The sequence below is a fragment of the Balaenoptera acutorostrata genome, chromosome 3 (genome assembly GCF_949987535.1).
Source record: "Balaenoptera acutorostrata chromosome 3, mBalAcu1.1, whole genome shotgun sequence".
NCBI classification, from domain to species: Eukaryota; Metazoa; Chordata; class Mammalia; order Artiodactyla; family Balaenopteridae; genus Balaenoptera; species Balaenoptera acutorostrata.
Window position 1 is genome coordinate 71,858,282 of NC_080066.1, and position 18,163 is coordinate 71,876,444.

General features: G+C 37.2%; 1 protein-coding gene across 5 annotated transcripts in view; it reads left to right on the plus strand.

Annotated features, from left to right (window-relative positions):
• DPP8 (dipeptidyl peptidase 8) overlaps positions 1–18,163 on the plus strand; it is a 63,099-nt gene that overhangs the window by 38,320 nt on the left and 6,616 nt on the right. For 4 of the 5 annotated variants that reach the window (XM_007166029.2, XM_007166030.2, XM_007166031.2 and 1 more), the window contains 8 exons: positions 122–281; positions 3,832–3,911; positions 7,571–7,723; positions 7,975–8,110; positions 9,211–9,356; positions 14,793–14,939; positions 16,154–16,306; positions 17,572–17,714. In XM_007166029.2, the coding sequence (XP_007166091.1) occupies positions 122–281; positions 3,832–3,911; positions 7,571–7,723; positions 7,975–8,110; positions 9,211–9,356; positions 14,793–14,939; positions 16,154–16,306; positions 17,572–17,714 (1,118 nt within the window). Of the gene's footprint in view, positions 1–121; positions 282–3,831; positions 3,912–7,570; positions 7,724–7,974; positions 8,111–9,210; positions 9,357–14,792; positions 14,940–15,352; positions 15,517–16,153; positions 16,307–17,571; positions 17,715–18,163 lie in introns of those variants that run through there. The other variant, XM_007166034.3, reaches the window with a different exon arrangement.

Below are 18,163 nucleotides of genomic sequence, written 5' to 3' on the forward strand. Positions count from 1 at the left end.
TGACAGTTATTTATATTTCAGAGTATGTTTATCAAGTAATTCTTCTTTCTCTGGCTTAATTGAATTGTTTATGTAGTATTTTCATTAATGTGTATAGTAAATTAAGCTATTCATTTTACAGATCCATGACATCTTTCATGTTTTTCCCCAAAGTCATGAAGATGAAATTGAATTTATTTTTGCCTCTGAATGCAAAACAGGTTTTCGACATTTATATAAAATCACATCCATTTTAAAGGAGAGCAAATACAAACGATCCAGTGGTGGGCTGCCTGCCCCAAGTAAGAAATCCTTTTTTATTTAAAAAGGGGAAAACGTTGGGGGCAGAAGGTGGGAGGGGCAGGGTAATGTAATGTCTTTTTTGTGTACTTTATAAGCATAGGACAAAGTTCTTGATGGATACATAATAAACTATTAATAGTGGGTAATCTCTGGGTATTGGGATTATTTATTTTTACTTTCTGTTTTTGCCTTAACTATACATTTTGTTTAAAGTGAGCTCATATAATTTTTAGATTAAAAAAGCTAGTTTTAAAACATTACAAAGTTATTAGATATTTGTGCATACTAGATTTTTTTTATACTGTCTGCATCTACACTGAAGTTGATTTATAGGTATAGCTCTTCAGATTGATGTAATTATGTTTCCCAAAGTGAAATTAAATATTATGTCAACTGAAGTTAGTTTCTTTTTAAGAAGTGATGGGTTTCCTTCTGGGAAATGTAATACAGAATGTGTAAGCCTAGGAAAAATGAAATGGTACATTGAATACTCCTGTGTTTTTAAAAAATTGAGTTATGGTTTTCTACTTTAATAATATAGAGTTTGTTTTGGAATAGTAGGCATTTAATGATATTATGTTATATGCTTTACTGCCATTTGTAACTTAACAGACTCAACATAGCCATTTTTAAAAAACTGTAGTAAAATATACAAACCAAAATTTATCATTTTAACTGTTTTAAGTGTGCGGTTTCATGGCATTAAGTGTATTCATATTGTTCTGCAACCATCACCACCATCCATCTCCAGAACATTTTTCATCTTCCAAAACTGAAACTATCCAATAAGGAATACCCAATTTAGTGGAAAATAAGTAACTTCTCATTCCTTCCTCCCCTCAGCCCCTGGCAGCCACTTTCTGTCTCTATGAATTTGACTACTCTAGATACCTCATATAAGTGGAATCATACAGGTCTGTCCTTTTATGACTGGCTTATTTCATTTAGCATAGTGTCTTCAAGCTTCAGCCAGGTTGTAGCATGTGTCAAAATGTCCTTCCTTTTTAAGGTTGAATAATATTCCATTGTATATAGAAACACATTTTGTTTATCCATTCACCTATCCATGAACAGATGGGTTGCTTCTACCTTTTGACTGTTGTGAATCATGCTGTAATGAGCATGGATGGACAGACATCTGTTTCAGACCCTGCTTTCAATTCTTTTGGGTATATACCCAGAAGTGAAATTGCTGGATATGGTAACTCTTTTTGTGATTTTTTGAGGAACCACCATACTCTTTTCCATAGCAGCTGCACCTTTAGTACATTCCCATTAGAAGTGCACAAAAGTTCCAATTTCTCCACATCCTTGCTAACACTTGTTATTTTCTGGGTGTAGTTTTTTTTGTTTGTTTTGGTTTTGTTTTTGTTTTGTGGGGTTTTTTTGGTAAGAGCCATCCTAGTGGGTGTGAAATGGTATGTCATTGTGCTTTTAATTTGCATTTTCCTAATGATTAGTAACATTATCATGTTGCTTGGCCATTTGTATATCTTCTTTAGAGAAATGTCTATTTGAATCCTTTGCCAACTTTTTAGTTGGGTTGTTTGTTTTTTCAACATGGCCTTTTTTTATATATATATATAAATTTATTTATTTTTGGCTGCATTGGGTCTTCATTGCTGCACGCAGGCTTTCTCTAGTTGCGGTGAGCGAAGGCTACTCTTTGTTGCAGTGCATGGGCTTCTTACTGCAGTGGCTTCTCTTGTTGCAGAGCACGGGCTCTAGGCACGCGGGCTAAAGTAGTTGGGGCATGCGGGCTTAGTAGTTGTGGCTCGTGGCCTCTAGAGCGCAGGCTAAGTAGTTGTGGCACACGGGCTTAGTTGTTCCGCGGGACGTGGGATCTTCCCGGACCAGGGCTCGAACCCGTGTCCCCTGCATTGGCAGGCGGATTCTTAACCACTGCACCACCAGGGAAGCCCTCAACATGGCCTTTTAAATATCATTCTTACTTGGGAAACAGTGAGCTACATCTTAGGACAGCAAAGTAAATACTGCCTATGACTTTGCTCCTTCTCTTAGCCTAATTTTTTTTTAATCAGACAGGAGCTTATATATCCAAGATGGAGATTTCTTCCCTAAGAGCCTTAGTTTAATTTGGCCCTTAGCATGAAATTGCCCTTACCAGTTCCTCTGTTGTTCAGAAATTAAATCTACTTATGGAATTCTGGAAAGTTTAGTGATGAAGACTGGTCAAAGAGCTATGAATAGTAGTTAATTAACTAAAACAACATTCTTGGGACAGTGATAAAAAGATGATAACTTAAAATTTTATACTCCTGTTGAAGAATAAGAAGAGTTGTCACCTTAGCTAACGTTCTTCTCAGAACACCTAGCCTCTGTTCCCTCTCAGTGTCTGTTTCTGGGCCCCTCAGTTTGTCTACCTCTTCTTTCCATTTCCCTCCTTTATACTTAGTCTTTCTTGCTCCAGATCTTCCTCCTTTTCTTGATGTCCATTTTATTTTATTCTTCCCTCCTTTCTTCCATAAGTGTCTATAATGTGTAACAATTAGTATTTTTTTAAAATATTTATTTATTTATTTATTTATTTGGTTGCGCTGGGTCTTAATTGCGGCAGGTGGGCTCCTTAGTTGTGGCATGCATGTGGGATCTAGTTCCCTGAGCAGGGATCAAACACGGACCCCCTACATTGGGAGTACGGAGTCTGAACCACTGCGCCACCAAGGAAGTCCCAATTAGTATTTATTATATGTTAAATAATATTTATTTTCTGGTGATAAAATTTAAAATACTAAGTTGAATTTTTGTATCTAAGAAAAAGAAAAGGAGTCTATTTTTTTTTAACTTGAGTAGGACCCTACTTAAGATCCTGTATCATCTCACCATCTCAGCTTGTCCTCAGCTGTCACTCCCCAGAGCCAGAGCTGGTAGCAGCTAGGCATAGAGCAGTGGTTCCATTTTTTTAACTTTCTCCATAGGTCACTGAGAGAGCCTCATCTACCAAGACAGAATCTTATAAAGATAAATGAGAGTGTTGGTATTGACTATGGTAATACCCAATTTGTTTTTGGCAAATGAAAAACAATTGTATTAAAATTTTCCTTTTCTGGCTTTTTAAGTAGTTTGTTGCATTTCTGGAAGAAATGCCTTATTGACCCATTAGATTTTTTTATCTTTCTAACCAAAGGTCTAGGAATGCAAGTGCTTTTGAGTTCTTTTCTGTCTTTGCCATAAGAATCTATTTTGCTGTTTTCACTTTATTTACATGGATTATTCCATTATTATTATGAAGACTCATAACTTGGAATTTTTTTTAACTTTAGACTTTATTATAAGGTGAAATTCACATAACATTAACCATTTTAAAGTGAACATTTAAAATGAACTGTGGCATTTAGTACATTTACAGAGTTATGCAACTACCTACCACCTCTATCTAGTTCCAAAACATTTTCATTACTCCAGACATAACTTTGAATTTTTCAGTGTTACCTTTTTGGAAAAAAGAGTTTAGAATACTATTTTTCATTGTTTCATTTGCTTGTAGTCTGGTATAGAGTGCTGAATTATGATTATGTTTATCTTCAGGTGATTTCAAGTGCCCTGTCAAAGAGGAAATAGCAGTTACCAGCGGTGAATGGGAAGTTCTTGGCCGGCATGGATCTAATGTATGTTCTTTTATTCTACTGATATATTTAGTCAACATCGGCTGTGTGTATGCAGTACTAAAAATCAATAGTGCAACTTCATATGACCCCAGTATTTTGAAAATATTTTTAGGGCCTAAAAGAACCCAGTTTGTTGGAAAAGAAGAGTCTTAGTTTAAATTATAAATCTCACCCATTTTATAACCCTGGTATTAGATGTGACTAAAGGTCACCATTTTCAAATACAGTGTTAATACTTAATAAGGAAAGGGCTGGTCCATACTTTTCGAGTCTAGCAAAAGTGAGTTATGAAAAAAAAAATAAAGTGAGTTATGATATAGTTTGAAAATTATTTCTAAATCTCTTATAGACTACTTGTGTCATTTCTACATTAGAAAATGCATTTACTCCTTCTGAAGTAGTGATGCTGTTTCATTCACCTGTTTATCTTATCTCACAAATTTGAAGTTTCATCTACCACCTGCAGAATTTGATGAACATTTGTACAGAGCGTAGATTGATAAAGAAGAGGAGGGAAATCCACCCTCTGTTTCACTCTTGGCATACATATGGCTTTCTGTAGTAATTCAATGAATTCTAATTTTATTTCTTTTGCCTTTTATAGTACCTTGTGTTTGTTTCAACTTTCAGTTAGGTGGTCAGTTTCATGAGATATCTAAGAAAGCCATCCTTTATGTGTGATACGTACACTTAAGATGATGTATGCTACCAGGATTTAGTGAAGGCCTGTGATTTCCTCAAATTGATTGGGAGATTTATTGAAGGATTATATATACTGGCTACTGTAGAAGTCACTCGTAGTCCCCAAGGTGATTAAGGAGAAAGAATGAAGATCCAGGTCCCAGGTTTGTTTTTGTTGGTAAAAACTTTAGAATATAATAGGCGACCTTTAAAGTCTCGTTTCCACTGAGAGTGTCACATGACCTTTTGGTTATATATTCAATATATTTTTTTCTCTTTGGGGACCTTGGATGTTACTGTCACCTGAGAAAAATCTTACAGTGTAATTCTAAGTTCTGATAATAAAAATTTACACTAATGTAAACTTCATGCTGTGTAATGGTTGGACAATACTGAGGGAATCCCCAAAATTGTGTTTATGCAGATTTGAACCTTATTTGGGCAACCTAAGTGTCTTTCTACTACTTGCCATAATGTACATCAATTTTCTTCTTTATGTCATACTTATTTATGTGATGTGCTTGTGTCTCTCTTTCTTACTCTTCTATTTTCTCTCTATTCTTGCTTTTTTTAAGTTACCTTTCCCTTCTTTACTTTTGCCAGTGACCTGTTCACACCCAAAGATTTCTAATGACCATAATTGAGTAAATCTTTGAGGCTTTTAAACCCATGTGCCCCTTAGGGTTCTCAAAGTGTGTTCTCTGGACCACAGAGGATCGGCATCACCTGGGAACTTTTTAGAACTACAAATTCTTGGCCCCCCTCGCCCCGCAGACCTCCTGAATCAAAAAGCCTGGGGGTAGGACCCAGCAATCTGTTTCACAAGCCCCTCAGGTGATTCTGATATTCATGTGATGCTGAAACCCTCAGGTGTTTCATGTAAAGTTGCTACATGAAACAGAAAAGGGGAGTGAGGAGTTAACCAGTTATTTATGCAGTTTTGAGAAGCCTGACTTCCAACTGCTAGGTCAAGAGCAGAACCAGTCCTGACGTTTTGCACAGATTAACACATACCTGTGAAGCTTCATGAATGTTTGTTCTGCCACTTCTTATCCTTTGTATTCTTTCTGTCTGTGTCATATAGGTCTACTTAATGTCAAGTGTGTTTATTTCTCTATCCATGCATGCTAAGAAAATGTTTATAATGACTAAGAAGAAGCTTCTTGGAGAAAACGTGGCATTTAAAAATACTTGCTTTTAGAAATGTACTTGTGTTTTCTTTGCTGTATAAAACAGTTTGAATTTTTTTTTAATAAATTTATTTACTTTATTTATTTATTTTTGGCTGTGTTGGGTCTTTGTTGCTGCACGCGGGCTTTCTCTAGTTGCAGTGAACTGGGGCTACTCTTTGTTGGGGTGCACGGGCTTCTCACTGGGGTGGCTTCTCTTGTTGCGGAGCATGGGCTCTAGGCGCGCGGGCTCAGTAGTTGTGGCTTGCGGGCTCTAGAACGCAGGCTCAGTAGTTGTGGCGCACAGGCTTAGTTGCTCCACGGCATATGGGATCTTCCTAGACCAGGGATCGAACCCGTGTCCCCTGCATTGGCAGGCGGATTCTTTTTTTTTTTTGACTGTTTATTTTTATTTTTTTAACATCTTTATTGGAGCATAATTGCTTTACAATGGTGTGTTAGTTTCTGCTTTATAACAAAGTGAATCAGCTATACACATACCTATATCCCCATATCTCCTCCCTCTTGCGTCTCCCTTCCACCCTCCCCATCCCACCCCTGTAGGTGGTCACAAAGCACCAAGCTGATCTCCCTGCGCTATGCGGCTGCTTCCCACTAGCTGTCTGTTTTACATTTGGCAGTGTATTCATGTCCATGCCACTCTCTCACTTCATCCCAGCTTACCCTTCCCCCTCCCTGTGTCCTCAAGTCTGTTCTCTATGCCTGCGTCTCTATTCCTGTCCTGGCAGGTGGATTCTTAACCACTGCGCCACCATGGAAGCCCAAACAGTTTGAATTTTATTAAACATCATTTGAGTAGGCTGCTAGAAGATTTTGAAAAGGAACAATAAAAGCCATTTATTTAGAATCTTACTGTAATTTAGGAAGAATATTAAGTGAATTCAGCTATGAGTATACTTGCAGTTCTTTTGAGTTCTGAATGAAGACTTAAAAGATCCTTCATACTTATTTATAAACTATACCAGTATTGAAACTGATTGAGTGACTGAGTTCAGTTATTCCCCAGCCCAATGGATAAAAAATTTTTGCAAATTTGTACAAAAGACTAAAAAAGCACTGCCTAAGATAATGCTGCGGGCTTCCCTGGTGGCGCAGTGGTTGGGAGTCTGCCTGCCAATGCAGGGGACACGGGTTCGAGCCCTGGTCTGGGAGGATCCCACATGCCGCGGAGCAACTGGGCCCGTGAGCCACAATTACTGAGCCTGCGCGTCTGGAGCCTGTGCTCCGCAACAAGAGAGGCCGCGATGGTGAGAGGCCCACGCACCGCGATGAGGAGTGGCCCCCGCTTGCCACAACTAGAGAAAGCCCTCGCACAGAAATGGAGACCCAACACAGCCATAAAAAAAAATAAATTAAAAAAAAATTAAAAAAAAAAAAAAAAAAAAGATAATGCTGCACTGAGAAATAGGATGCTAAAATTAAACTCTTTTAAGTGTGCGTGAATGGTTGACCTGAGCTGTAATATAGGTATTTTTTTCTCTGTAAAGGATTGTCATTTTAATGAAATAATTTTTGTATTTTAAGAAAAGTGCACATTCTAACCATATAGGAAACTACCAATAGCATGCAACTTGGACATCGTTTTACCTTCTGGACAGGATCTATTCTTAGCTATAAGACATGAGCAAAACCAACTCAAGCTTATTAACATTGGTGACAAATTTTTAAAAAGAGGCACAAGGCAAAGGGTGACTCAGATGATTCTGAATAAAATTGGATATTGTTTGTTAAATCACTAATCTTGCCAAGGTCATACTAGCACTGATTTTTTTGTTGTTATTTTGACAGATCCAGGTTGATGAAGTCAGAAAGCTGGTATATTTTGAAGGCACCAAAGACTCTCCTTTAGAACATCACCTGTACGTGGTCAGTTATGTAAATCCTGGAGAGGTGACAAGGCTGACCGACCGTGGCTATTCCCACTCTTGCTGCATCAGCCGGGTATTAAGTCCCTGTTTGAAAAGGGTTTCCTGTCATATAAAAAACCCTATACTCATGTAATACTCCTTTTCAGTAATGTGAAGATTGGTGAAGTTGGCCTGCAAAAACCTTAGCCTTAACTTTAGAATTGTTTATGTGTATAAATGGTCAGACTCTTACCATACTCCAGCTGTAGCATCAGTGCAGATGTAGCAACAGATAACCTTTTTTACTTTTCCCTGGGGAAAAGTAATTGTTTTTCCTTTCTCTAGCATTGTGACTTCTTTATAAGTAAGTATAGTAACCAGAAGAATCCACACTGTGTGTCCCTTTACAAGCTCTCAAGTCCTGAAGATGACCCAACCTGCAAAACAAAGGAATTTTGGGCCACCATTTTGGATTCAGCAGGTACTCATTTCCCTGAGCCTGATCTTAAGTAGGATTAGTACATTAGGGCACTAAACCTGTGTCATATGTCCACATTTCCTGAACAGAGTATTCCCGTCTCTTATCACCACCTGTCCCTGAGTTGCTGGGTTCCTGATTGATCCCATCCCTCCTAGTCTATCAATTATCAAATAAGACTGGTTACCTCCTACTCCAGGCAGGAGCAAGTCTGGAAGGCCTTTTTGAAAATAAAATTAAAATAGTCAAGATACCAGCTAGGAAGTGATTTATTCACATGTTTGGATGAGTTCCCAGATAAACAACTGAATTTGAAGGTAATATATACTGAACTAGTAAGACTCTTGAGCAGGGAAGCCGCAGTTTTAAGGAATACCCAGCTGGTCACTTTCTTAAACTTCTACAGCACTTGTAATGGCCATCTTAATAAAAGATAGAACACTCATTCTGTATGGGAGTGAAGAGCACTGTGAATTACCTATTTTTAAAATGCTTGATTTCTTAAACATGAAGAATGGACTAATTTTTTATATCTTTTAATTCATTTTATCCCCAAATCCTTTTTTTCCTGTTAGGTATTTTCACTCTTAAATATCTCCTAAGGGATTAAGAAATTAGTGCAAAACCACAAGGTATAAGTATGTTCTGATGTCCACAATCAGAATTTGTGATATGGTGATGATCTCTGCTTAGACTGTAACATCATCCAGTATGCACAGATTTAGTATAGGTCTATATCACTTTGGAAAACCAATTGATTAAGTTAATTTGTGGTTTCAGTTTCCCATCAGGTATATGGCTTAACCATCAATAAGTTACACAAACTGAGCACAAAGTATTTGTGTTCTGCGTGTGAATACCTCCTGGGCTCCAAGGATTGTTCATAATACTTTGTGTCTGCTTCTTAAATAGATAATTTGATATGTTCACTAGATTTACTTTTTTAAAGATAACTTCGTGCTTGATTTCTTGCTTATCATCTGAAGGGGGGGATGGTTAGTTATTTGTGTATAGAGTGGTGGGTTTATGGTATCTTTTCCTTGCTCTCAGATTGCTGAGCTCCCATAAGAACTCCTTTTACAGACTGTGTTACCTCCTCTCAGGTCCTCTTCCTGACTATACCCCTCCAGAAATTTTTTCTTTTGAAAGCACTACTGGATTTACATTATATGGGATGCTATACAAACCTCATGATCTACAACCTGGAAAGAAATACCCGACTGTGCTGTTTATATATGGTGGTCCTCAGGTGGGCATATTTATATACATATATGTGTGTGTGTGTATTTTTTCATTTTCTTTTTCTTTTTTTTAGGTGATTTGTTTTTTAAATGTCTGGTCAATTGTTTAAGTTAAGATTTGAGCATTGCTGAGCCTCTGCTATTATTGACTCTGGCTTATGCTCTAATTATCCAATTTAGGAGTTCAGGAAGCTGGGTTTTGTTAGATAGCTAACTCGAAAATCAGTGTCAATTTCTTCTTTTTTTTTTTTTTTTTGGCCTCACCACGCGGTTTGTGGGATCTTAGTTCCCCGACTAGGGATCAAACCCGGGCCCTCACCAGTGAAAGCACAGAGTCTTAACCACTGGACCGCCAAGGGAATTCCCTCAATGTCAATTTCTTAATTTACAGTGAGGACTGTAACTGTCATGGGGAATGTAATATGTCAGTAGGTAAATATGTTGCTTTGTGGGTAGAGAACTTGTTTTGGAAATGATATTAAATAATTAAATATCTTGGTAAATAAAGAGTCTTAACATATTTTTGAAAGCCTTGGTAGCCTAATGAATTCCGTCTCTTCATTCTAAGGCCACATCTCTCAAGCAAGCTATAATACTTTTTTTTTTTTTTTAGAAGGGTTTTTGGCTTTTTATTAATTTATCTTTGGCTGTGTTGGGTCTTCGTTTCTGTGCGAGGGCTTTCTCTAGTTGCGGCAAGCGGGGGCCACTCTTCATCGCGGTGCGCGGGCCTTTCACTGTCGCGGCCTCTCTTGTTGCGGAGCACAGACTCCAGACGCGCAGGCTCAGTAGTTGTGGCTCACGGGCCTAGTTGCTCTGCGGCATGTGGGATCTTCCCAGACCAGGGCTCGAACCCGTGTCCCCTGCATTGGCAGGCAGACTCTCAACCACTGCACCACCAGGGAAACCCAAGCTATAATACTTTAATCAGCTAGTTAAGGCAACTGCTATACTGCTATTCAGCACTGTAAGAAGTTTGCACCTTGATCTTCTTGTTTCCACCTTAAATATTAGCATGTGAATATTAAGCAAATTTTACTGACTGTCAGAGTAAAGTATTTTGGATAGGTGAATTGGTAAATTGGTAATTTTTTTAAATGTTTAATCTTGGTTATATATCTTACACTGAGACCCTGTAGAAATTAGAATATAATTACAATGTTTTTCTAATACAACTCTCTTGGACTCAGTAAATATCCTTTATAATTATACCCAGTTATTCAGATCTGGAAATGTATCTAGATGTAAAGTTATCCAAAAAATAAAAGTAACTACATAAGCCATAACATCTCAGCAATAACCATCATATATCAAGTTAAATCACTTTGCCATTGTTTAGTGTGTTTTACAAACAAAACGTGATTCACATTTGTATAATTGTCATCTACACATGAATTATGAAAGAATTAAATTAGACTTCTCTTAAAAACTTTGAGCCAAATCTTTGTAAACTTAAAAAAAGGTGTAATACAAAGAAATTCAGGGGAGAAGTTACAGGACACTCTCAGAAGCTTTACATGTTTTGTTATATTATTTTGATATTATGACTAAGTAAGAAGGGTGTTTCTCCTTCCCAATGAAGAAATGATATATGAGATATGTGGAAAACACACTATAAAAACTAGCTGGTTATTTAGATTTTTAATACTAAAGGACTCCTTATATTAGTAATTAAGTTTTAAAAGTCTAAGCCATATGAAAAGGTAGTATCGCTAATCATTAGGGAAATGCAAATCAAAACCACAATGAGATACCACCTCACACCCCTTAGGATAGCTATTATCAAAAAAAAAAAAGGAAAATAATAAATGTTGGTGAGGGTGTAGAAAAATTGGAACTCTAATACATTGCTGATGGGAATGTAAAATGATGCAGCTGCTATGGAAAACAATATGGCAGTACTTCAAAAAGTTAAACATAGAATTATAATCTGATCCAGCAATTCCATTTCAGGATGTATACCCAAAAGAATTCAAAGCAAAAACTCAAACAGATACTTGTACACCAGTGTTGATTGCAACATTATTCACTATAGCCAAAAGGTGGAAGCAACCCCAGTGTCCGTTGATAGATGACCGGGTAAACAAAATGTGGTACGTAGAGGAATATTATGCAGCCTTTAAAAAAAAAAGGAAATTCTGACTCATACTACAACATGGATGAACATTGAGGTCACTATGCTAAGTAAAATAAGCCAGGCACAGAAGGATAAATATTATATTTTTCCACTTGTATAAGGTACCTAGAAGAAGTAAATTCATAGAGACAGAAAGTAGAATAGAGGTTGTCAGGGACTGGGGAAGGGTTAGGGAATTATTGTTTAATAGGTTTGAAGTTTCTGTTTGGGATGATGAAAAAGTTCTGGAAATGGATAGTGATGATGGTTGCACAACAGTGTGTACTTAATACCACTGAATTATATACACTTAAAATGGTTAAAATTCATGTTTTACCATAATAAAGTCCTCGCCATGCAGTAAAAACAAAATTCTTTAATTGTTTGGAGTACCTTATGAATCCAACTGTATTTTTTTGCACTTATAGAACAGTTTCTTTCTCAAAGTGTTCTTTGGAAGCATTCATATTTGGCGAGACCACAGGAGAATCTGCTATTCAGTTTGCAGGGAGATTTCCCCATAAGACTTTGCGTGATAGAATGCATTTGGCACTTCAACCCACTGGGGGATCATTCATCCTTATGTTTGATGACCATGTGGATTAGTTACGAAGAGGCTCCTTAATGTAAGATCAGATCTTTCTAATAGCACACAATAACCTTGCAAAATTTGATTAAATCACATAAGTGGTCCAAACCTTTTTTTTTCTTGGTGTATATTCAGGTCAAAGTGGGAATCTTTTGAATAGCAACAGTGCCACAATTCATAACATGAGGTGAATTACTTCATCACTAAATGCAGCAATGTCTGTAGTCGGACAAAAGTAAAACCAAGGAAAGCAACAAATATTTCCCATTAAAGTCATCAAGGCTTAGTTTTTTGAGCTTTTCATTGATAACAGTAGTGTGTTTAAAAATGTTTATTTAACAAATATTTATGATACTTCCTATGTGCCAGACACTGTTCTGCAAACATAAATGCACAAGAGAGCAAGTTAAAATAGCAGAACACAGGTTTTGAAGAATTGATACTGAAGAAAACTTCTGAATTCTTAGTGCTGAAGGGCATTATGTTTAAGTACCTCCTTCTAAGAAGAAGCAGGCCTGGAGGCTGCAAAGGCAGAAACACTGGCTCTGGGGGAGAATGTTCCTATCAGGCAATTGAGGCCACCTTCTGTGATTGACAGCAGGCAAAGAAGTGAATTAGTTTTCTTATATGTTCATATATGTGTTCCTTGCCTAATACTTCTTTTTTCAGCTCCCTCCCTTTAAAAACAAGCACCTTTGCCCACCAAACCCCTCCTCCCAAGGTAGAAAGGGAAAACATCATTCTCCTATGTCTGTTTTTCATTCATTCAGCAAATAGTTATTGAGTTCCTATTATGTACCAGGCACTATTCTAGGCAGTGAGGATACCACAGTGAACAAGTCAGACTAATGTCCCACCCTCATGGAGATTAATGAGGAAAATAATAAACAAGCAGACATATAAATTATATAATTTCATATAATGGAAGTGTTATGAATAATTGTTGGGAAAGAGGATGGCAAAGTGACTAAACTGAGGGTTCTGACTGGAAGGTCAGGGAAGCTCTCTGAGGTTGCAGAGGATGAGAAGGAATGAGCCATGTTAAAGATCTGAGGGCAGAGCATTGTAGACAGAGGGAACAGTAAATGTCAATGTCCTGGGGTTAGAACCAACTTGATATAGTTGATAGTAAGGTTAGAGTACTGTGCTCAAGGGGGGAAATGGTATGAGATGAGGTCACAGAAATAACCAAGGGCTAGATAATGTAGGGTCTCAAAGGCAGTGGTAAGGAGTTCAGATCTTACTCTGATCTAAACCCCCTGCCATTATGAGGAGCTAAGCTATAAAGTCGTACCTGATTTACATTTTTAAACATCGTCCTGTGGCTGTGAGAACAGACTATACGGAGGACAAGTATAGAAACAGAAAGACCAGTTTGGCAGTTGTTGCAGTGGCGCTAAACATCCGAAAGTTCAAAAGGAGAAGGTTCTTTACACCGCCACCGCCAGTCTAGCCCTTTCAATGCTCAGTAGATATTTATTGAGTAAAGATAGCATCGATGTTTATTTTAACTCCTGGCTGGCTTGGTTTTCCTATTGGTTTCAGCCAGAGAACACTTTCTCAATTTTGCCAGAACCGTTTTTTTGTTTGTTTATTATCTACCTTAGTATCCACCAAACGTTGAACTTCTGTAACTTTCTGCCCATTAATTAAAGTCTTCTTTTCACCAGAGAGTATATTTCTGGTGAAGCACCAAACTACATTTAATTTCTCAGTCATTTTGAAGTATAGTTTCTAGGGCAATAAAGATATTTAAGAATTATCTTACCTTTTGCACTAATTTGTGTAACAGGAAAAAAGAAGCTGACTGGTCATAGTAATTCATTAAAATACTTCAGTTTTCCCTCTACTGGTCAGAGACAATCCCAGAAAAGACAGCTAGGGAGAAAAAATGATCTTATTCTGTCATTTGAATGGTACAGTTCTTCCTCAGGGTAGAAGTAATCATTTTAGTAATTTTTTCTATGGGGTAGGCTAAATCACTTATCTTGTATGTAGTTAATATCTAGGTTATAATTTTAAAGTCTGTAGTTACTCAGTAATTCCTCAGAACTTTTGAGTGTGAAGTTAAGAAAGAAAAGAAGTAACATAAACATGAAAAGATTTAATTTAAAAGTAAATAAGGGGGCTTCCCTGGTGGTGCAGTGGTTAAGAATCCGCCTGCCAATGCAGGGGACACGGGTTCAAGTCTTGTTCCAGGAAGATCCCACATGCTGTGGAGCAACTAAGCCCATGCGCCACAACTACTGAGCCTGCGCTTTAGAGCCCATGAGCCACAACTACTGAGCCCGCGTGCCACAACTAGTGAAGCCCACACGCCTAGAGCCCGTGCTCTGCAACGAGAAGACGCTGCAGTGAGAAGCCCGCACACAGCAACGAAGACCCAACACAGCCAAAAATAAATAAAATAAATTAATTTAAAAAATAAAAATAAATCAGGGAGAGGGGGAGGAGGGGAATTGCTAATCAATGGGCATAAAAAATTCTTAATTATGCAAGATGAATAAATTCTAGAGACCTGCTGTCCAACATTGTCCTATGATTAACAATACTGTGTTGTACACTTAAAATTTTAAGAGGGTCCATTTCATGTTGTGTTCTTGCCACAAGAAAATAATTTCATTTTATAGGCAAAATAATGTTAAAAATTTAAGCTTTCTGTCTTTTGCAGCATCCTGCCTCTCTTATGCTTTTGTATGCTACCATATAATAAATTTCACTGAAGTTGTATTTCTTGCTCAGGTGCAGTTGGTGAATAATCGGTTTAAAGGAATCAAGTATTTCCGATTGAATACCCTAGCCTCTCTGGGTTACGTGGTTGTAGTGATAGACAACAGGGGATCCTGTCACCGAGGGCTTAAATTTGAAGGCGCCTTTAAATATAAAATGGTGTGTGAGCATACAAACATTTTTCTTTTAAAGACATTTACAACTTTTGGTGCATTGTTTGGTGTGAAATCCCAGAGAAAGAGTTGGGGGAAGGCACTGTGAGTGTGTGTGCACGTGTGTGCATGTGAGCATGTGTTATGGTTTGGGGGTGGGAGGAAAGGTACAACTTGATATTCACTAGGCTATTCATGTCTACCTATATGTAAATTTGGGGAGCTGAGATAGAACCACTTTTATATAGAAACCCCCTCTCTTTCTATTTTTTATGTCCAGTTTAGCCAGAAGCCAGTCCATTTAGTTTTCAGCATCCTGTACACTATTAAGAGGAGTAATTGAGATTTGTTCTGTCCTCTGTGAAGAGAGAAACCAACTGGTTAGTGCCTTCCTTGTGACAAGCCTCTTTCTCTCTACAGGAAGCTTTAAATGCTACCTTTTAGAGATGCCCCATGTCCTTTCTGCTGCTTTGGGAAATGATGAGAATCCGATGTTCCTTTTGCACAGTAAGGCAGTTACTGTGTTTGCCAGTGTATTGGACATGCTGAGTAAGACATGGGGATTTTCTCCCACAGCCAGTTCTTTGACCTTATGTTGTATTCTCATGTAAGTTTTTGTTTTTATTTTTGTTTTTGGCTCAGTGAAGTGAGATTGTGTGCACTGGCAGGCCTAGTAATACAGACAGGGTGGTGGCGATAGGAATTAGGACTATACAGGACTTTAAAGAAATTGTATGTTCAGTTCCTAGAGGTAGGTGATGGGGAAATAGGAGGATAAGGCGTCAAGAGTGATTCCTTCTGCTTTATTGCATTAAGTTTTAAAAAGGAGAGAGAAAATTAGTCAACCATTTAAGGGGGCTAATTTTTTATATTTGGGTATAGGAAGGCTTGTTACAAGGAAGATGCTGACCTCTTAGCAGACAACAGAACAAATGGAAATGGGAAATACCCATACGGCAAGGGACATTTTGGGTCACAGTAGGAAAGAACTTTATGACTAAGGGGTAACTAAACTCTAGGACAGGCTAGCAACAGAAGCTATAGGCTCCTATCTCTAGAGTTAAAAATTTTTTTTTCAAGCAACAGAATTTCCATTGATAATGAGTTCTTATCTAAAAAACTACAGGTATTTTTAGTAAGAACATCTATCAGCTTTAAAAGCACTCTTATAATAAGATTTTTATTTATCAGAATCAGTGAAATGCTCTCCCTTTTTTACAGGGTCAGATAGAAATTGACGATCAGGTGGAAGGACTCCAATATCTAGCCTCTCAATATGATTTCATTGACTTAGATCGTGTGGGCATCCATGGCTGGTCCTATGGAGGATACCTCTCCCTGATGGCATTAATGCAGAGGTCAGATATATTCAGGGTATGTGATTTCCTATGGTACTTCTTTTTGCAATAAGGGTGGAATTTTCTATAAATTGAGATATGAGGAAATGCCAATTTTCTGAAGGTTTACAAAGTTGACAGTACTGTGAAATGTTAGGGTTTGTGTGTTTAATAGCCGTGTGAAATAATAGATATATCTTGTCAACTCGTGAGACATATGTTTACGTATCTTTATCTACATTTATCTATATAAAATAGTTGTCAACTTGATCAGTTACTGGCTATTTATAGACATATGCCAAAGATTGTGGGAGAGAGTCATGATCAGTAAAACACACATTCATATTGGGTTGTTCTTATTTGTGTAATTGTTGGACTACAACCTCTGAGGGCAGGAATCTGTCTGCCCTACGCTGTATCCTCAGCAGCCAAGCACAATGCTTGGCACATAGTCGGTCCTAAGTAAATCTGTACTGAATGAATAAACTATGAAATATATAAACAATGATTACAATTCTATAAACAACTTCTTAGAAAAATATGTTAGAAGAAAATATAAAATGATGCTAACAGTTGTTAAGGGAATGGGAATTATAAGTGGCATTTTTCTTTTTTGATATTTCAATAACATGATTTTATTTTACAGTGAAATTTTTTTATTTTTAAGAATAAAAACTATAGGGTTTTGTTCTTACATGTATATTCAGATAATCTTTATTTATAATAACCACAAAATGAACTCTGAATACTGCCATAATTTTCCCAGGCTTGCAGCTGTCAAGAAAGTAATTACAGTATTTAAATCAATATTTAAATATAAAACTGTGTGTGGGAGACTTAAAATGAGGCAAGTATTTAGTGCTTAAATATATTTCATTCATTGTTTTAAATTCTGTACTGCCAACAGAAGCTAAAAAAAAAAGACTGCTTTTTGCTATATAAAGCTGACACTTGTCCCATATTTTTTCCCCAGGAGCAGGAATGAATTTACACTGAGGCATGCATATGGTCTAGTTCAGCCTCCCCTTTTAACAGAGGCCCATGTTTATATTTCATCTAGCCCAGGCTAAGGATTTGGTGTGTGGCACATCTGTGGAACATGAAGCTAACTGACTCACAAAGTATCAAATTCTTGACCTTCGCACTCCCCTTTGATTTTCTGAGTTGCCTGAGACCATGTATGCTCCAGTCCTGGGGCTAAAGCCTAAGGATAATTTTAGCCTGTAAATTTGCAGTTACAGACTCTCAGTGCTAGCCATTCTTTTCTGGACCACACTTGACTGTCACTGTTATCTTATGCAGGTTGCTATTGCTGGGGCCCCAGTCACTCTGTGGATCTTCTATGATACAGGCTACACGGAACGTTATATGGGTCACCCTGACCAGAATGAACAGGGCTATTACCTAGGATCTGTGGCCATGCAAGCAGAAAAATTCCCCTCTGAGTAAGTTTAAGCTTTAAAATTAAAATTATAAATTTAAAATTGTATCTTTAAAAATTGTCTTTAATAATAAGGAAAACTGTAAACATGACAAAACCAAAACTAATATTTTATAGAGTGCTAGAAGACATAGCTGTTTGTCAAAGCTGAATTATAGGCCAGTTCATATAATTTGGGTTTTTGTACAAGTTATATTTGAAGCAGTTGCTTAAGTGATAAAAGAAGCTTAATTAAGTACACAACTGTTTCAAGGTGGAAAAAATTCCATTTCTGCTTACATATATTTTGCAAGTAGCATATATGATTTTTCTTTTTCTAGGGACATGCTATAATTATTGATGTGTGCTAATATCTTAATAGGAAATAGAACACATGATTTAATTTAAAAAATTTTTTTTTACATGTAGCATCTGGTTAATATATTACTAATTTAATATTGAAATGCTGAATCC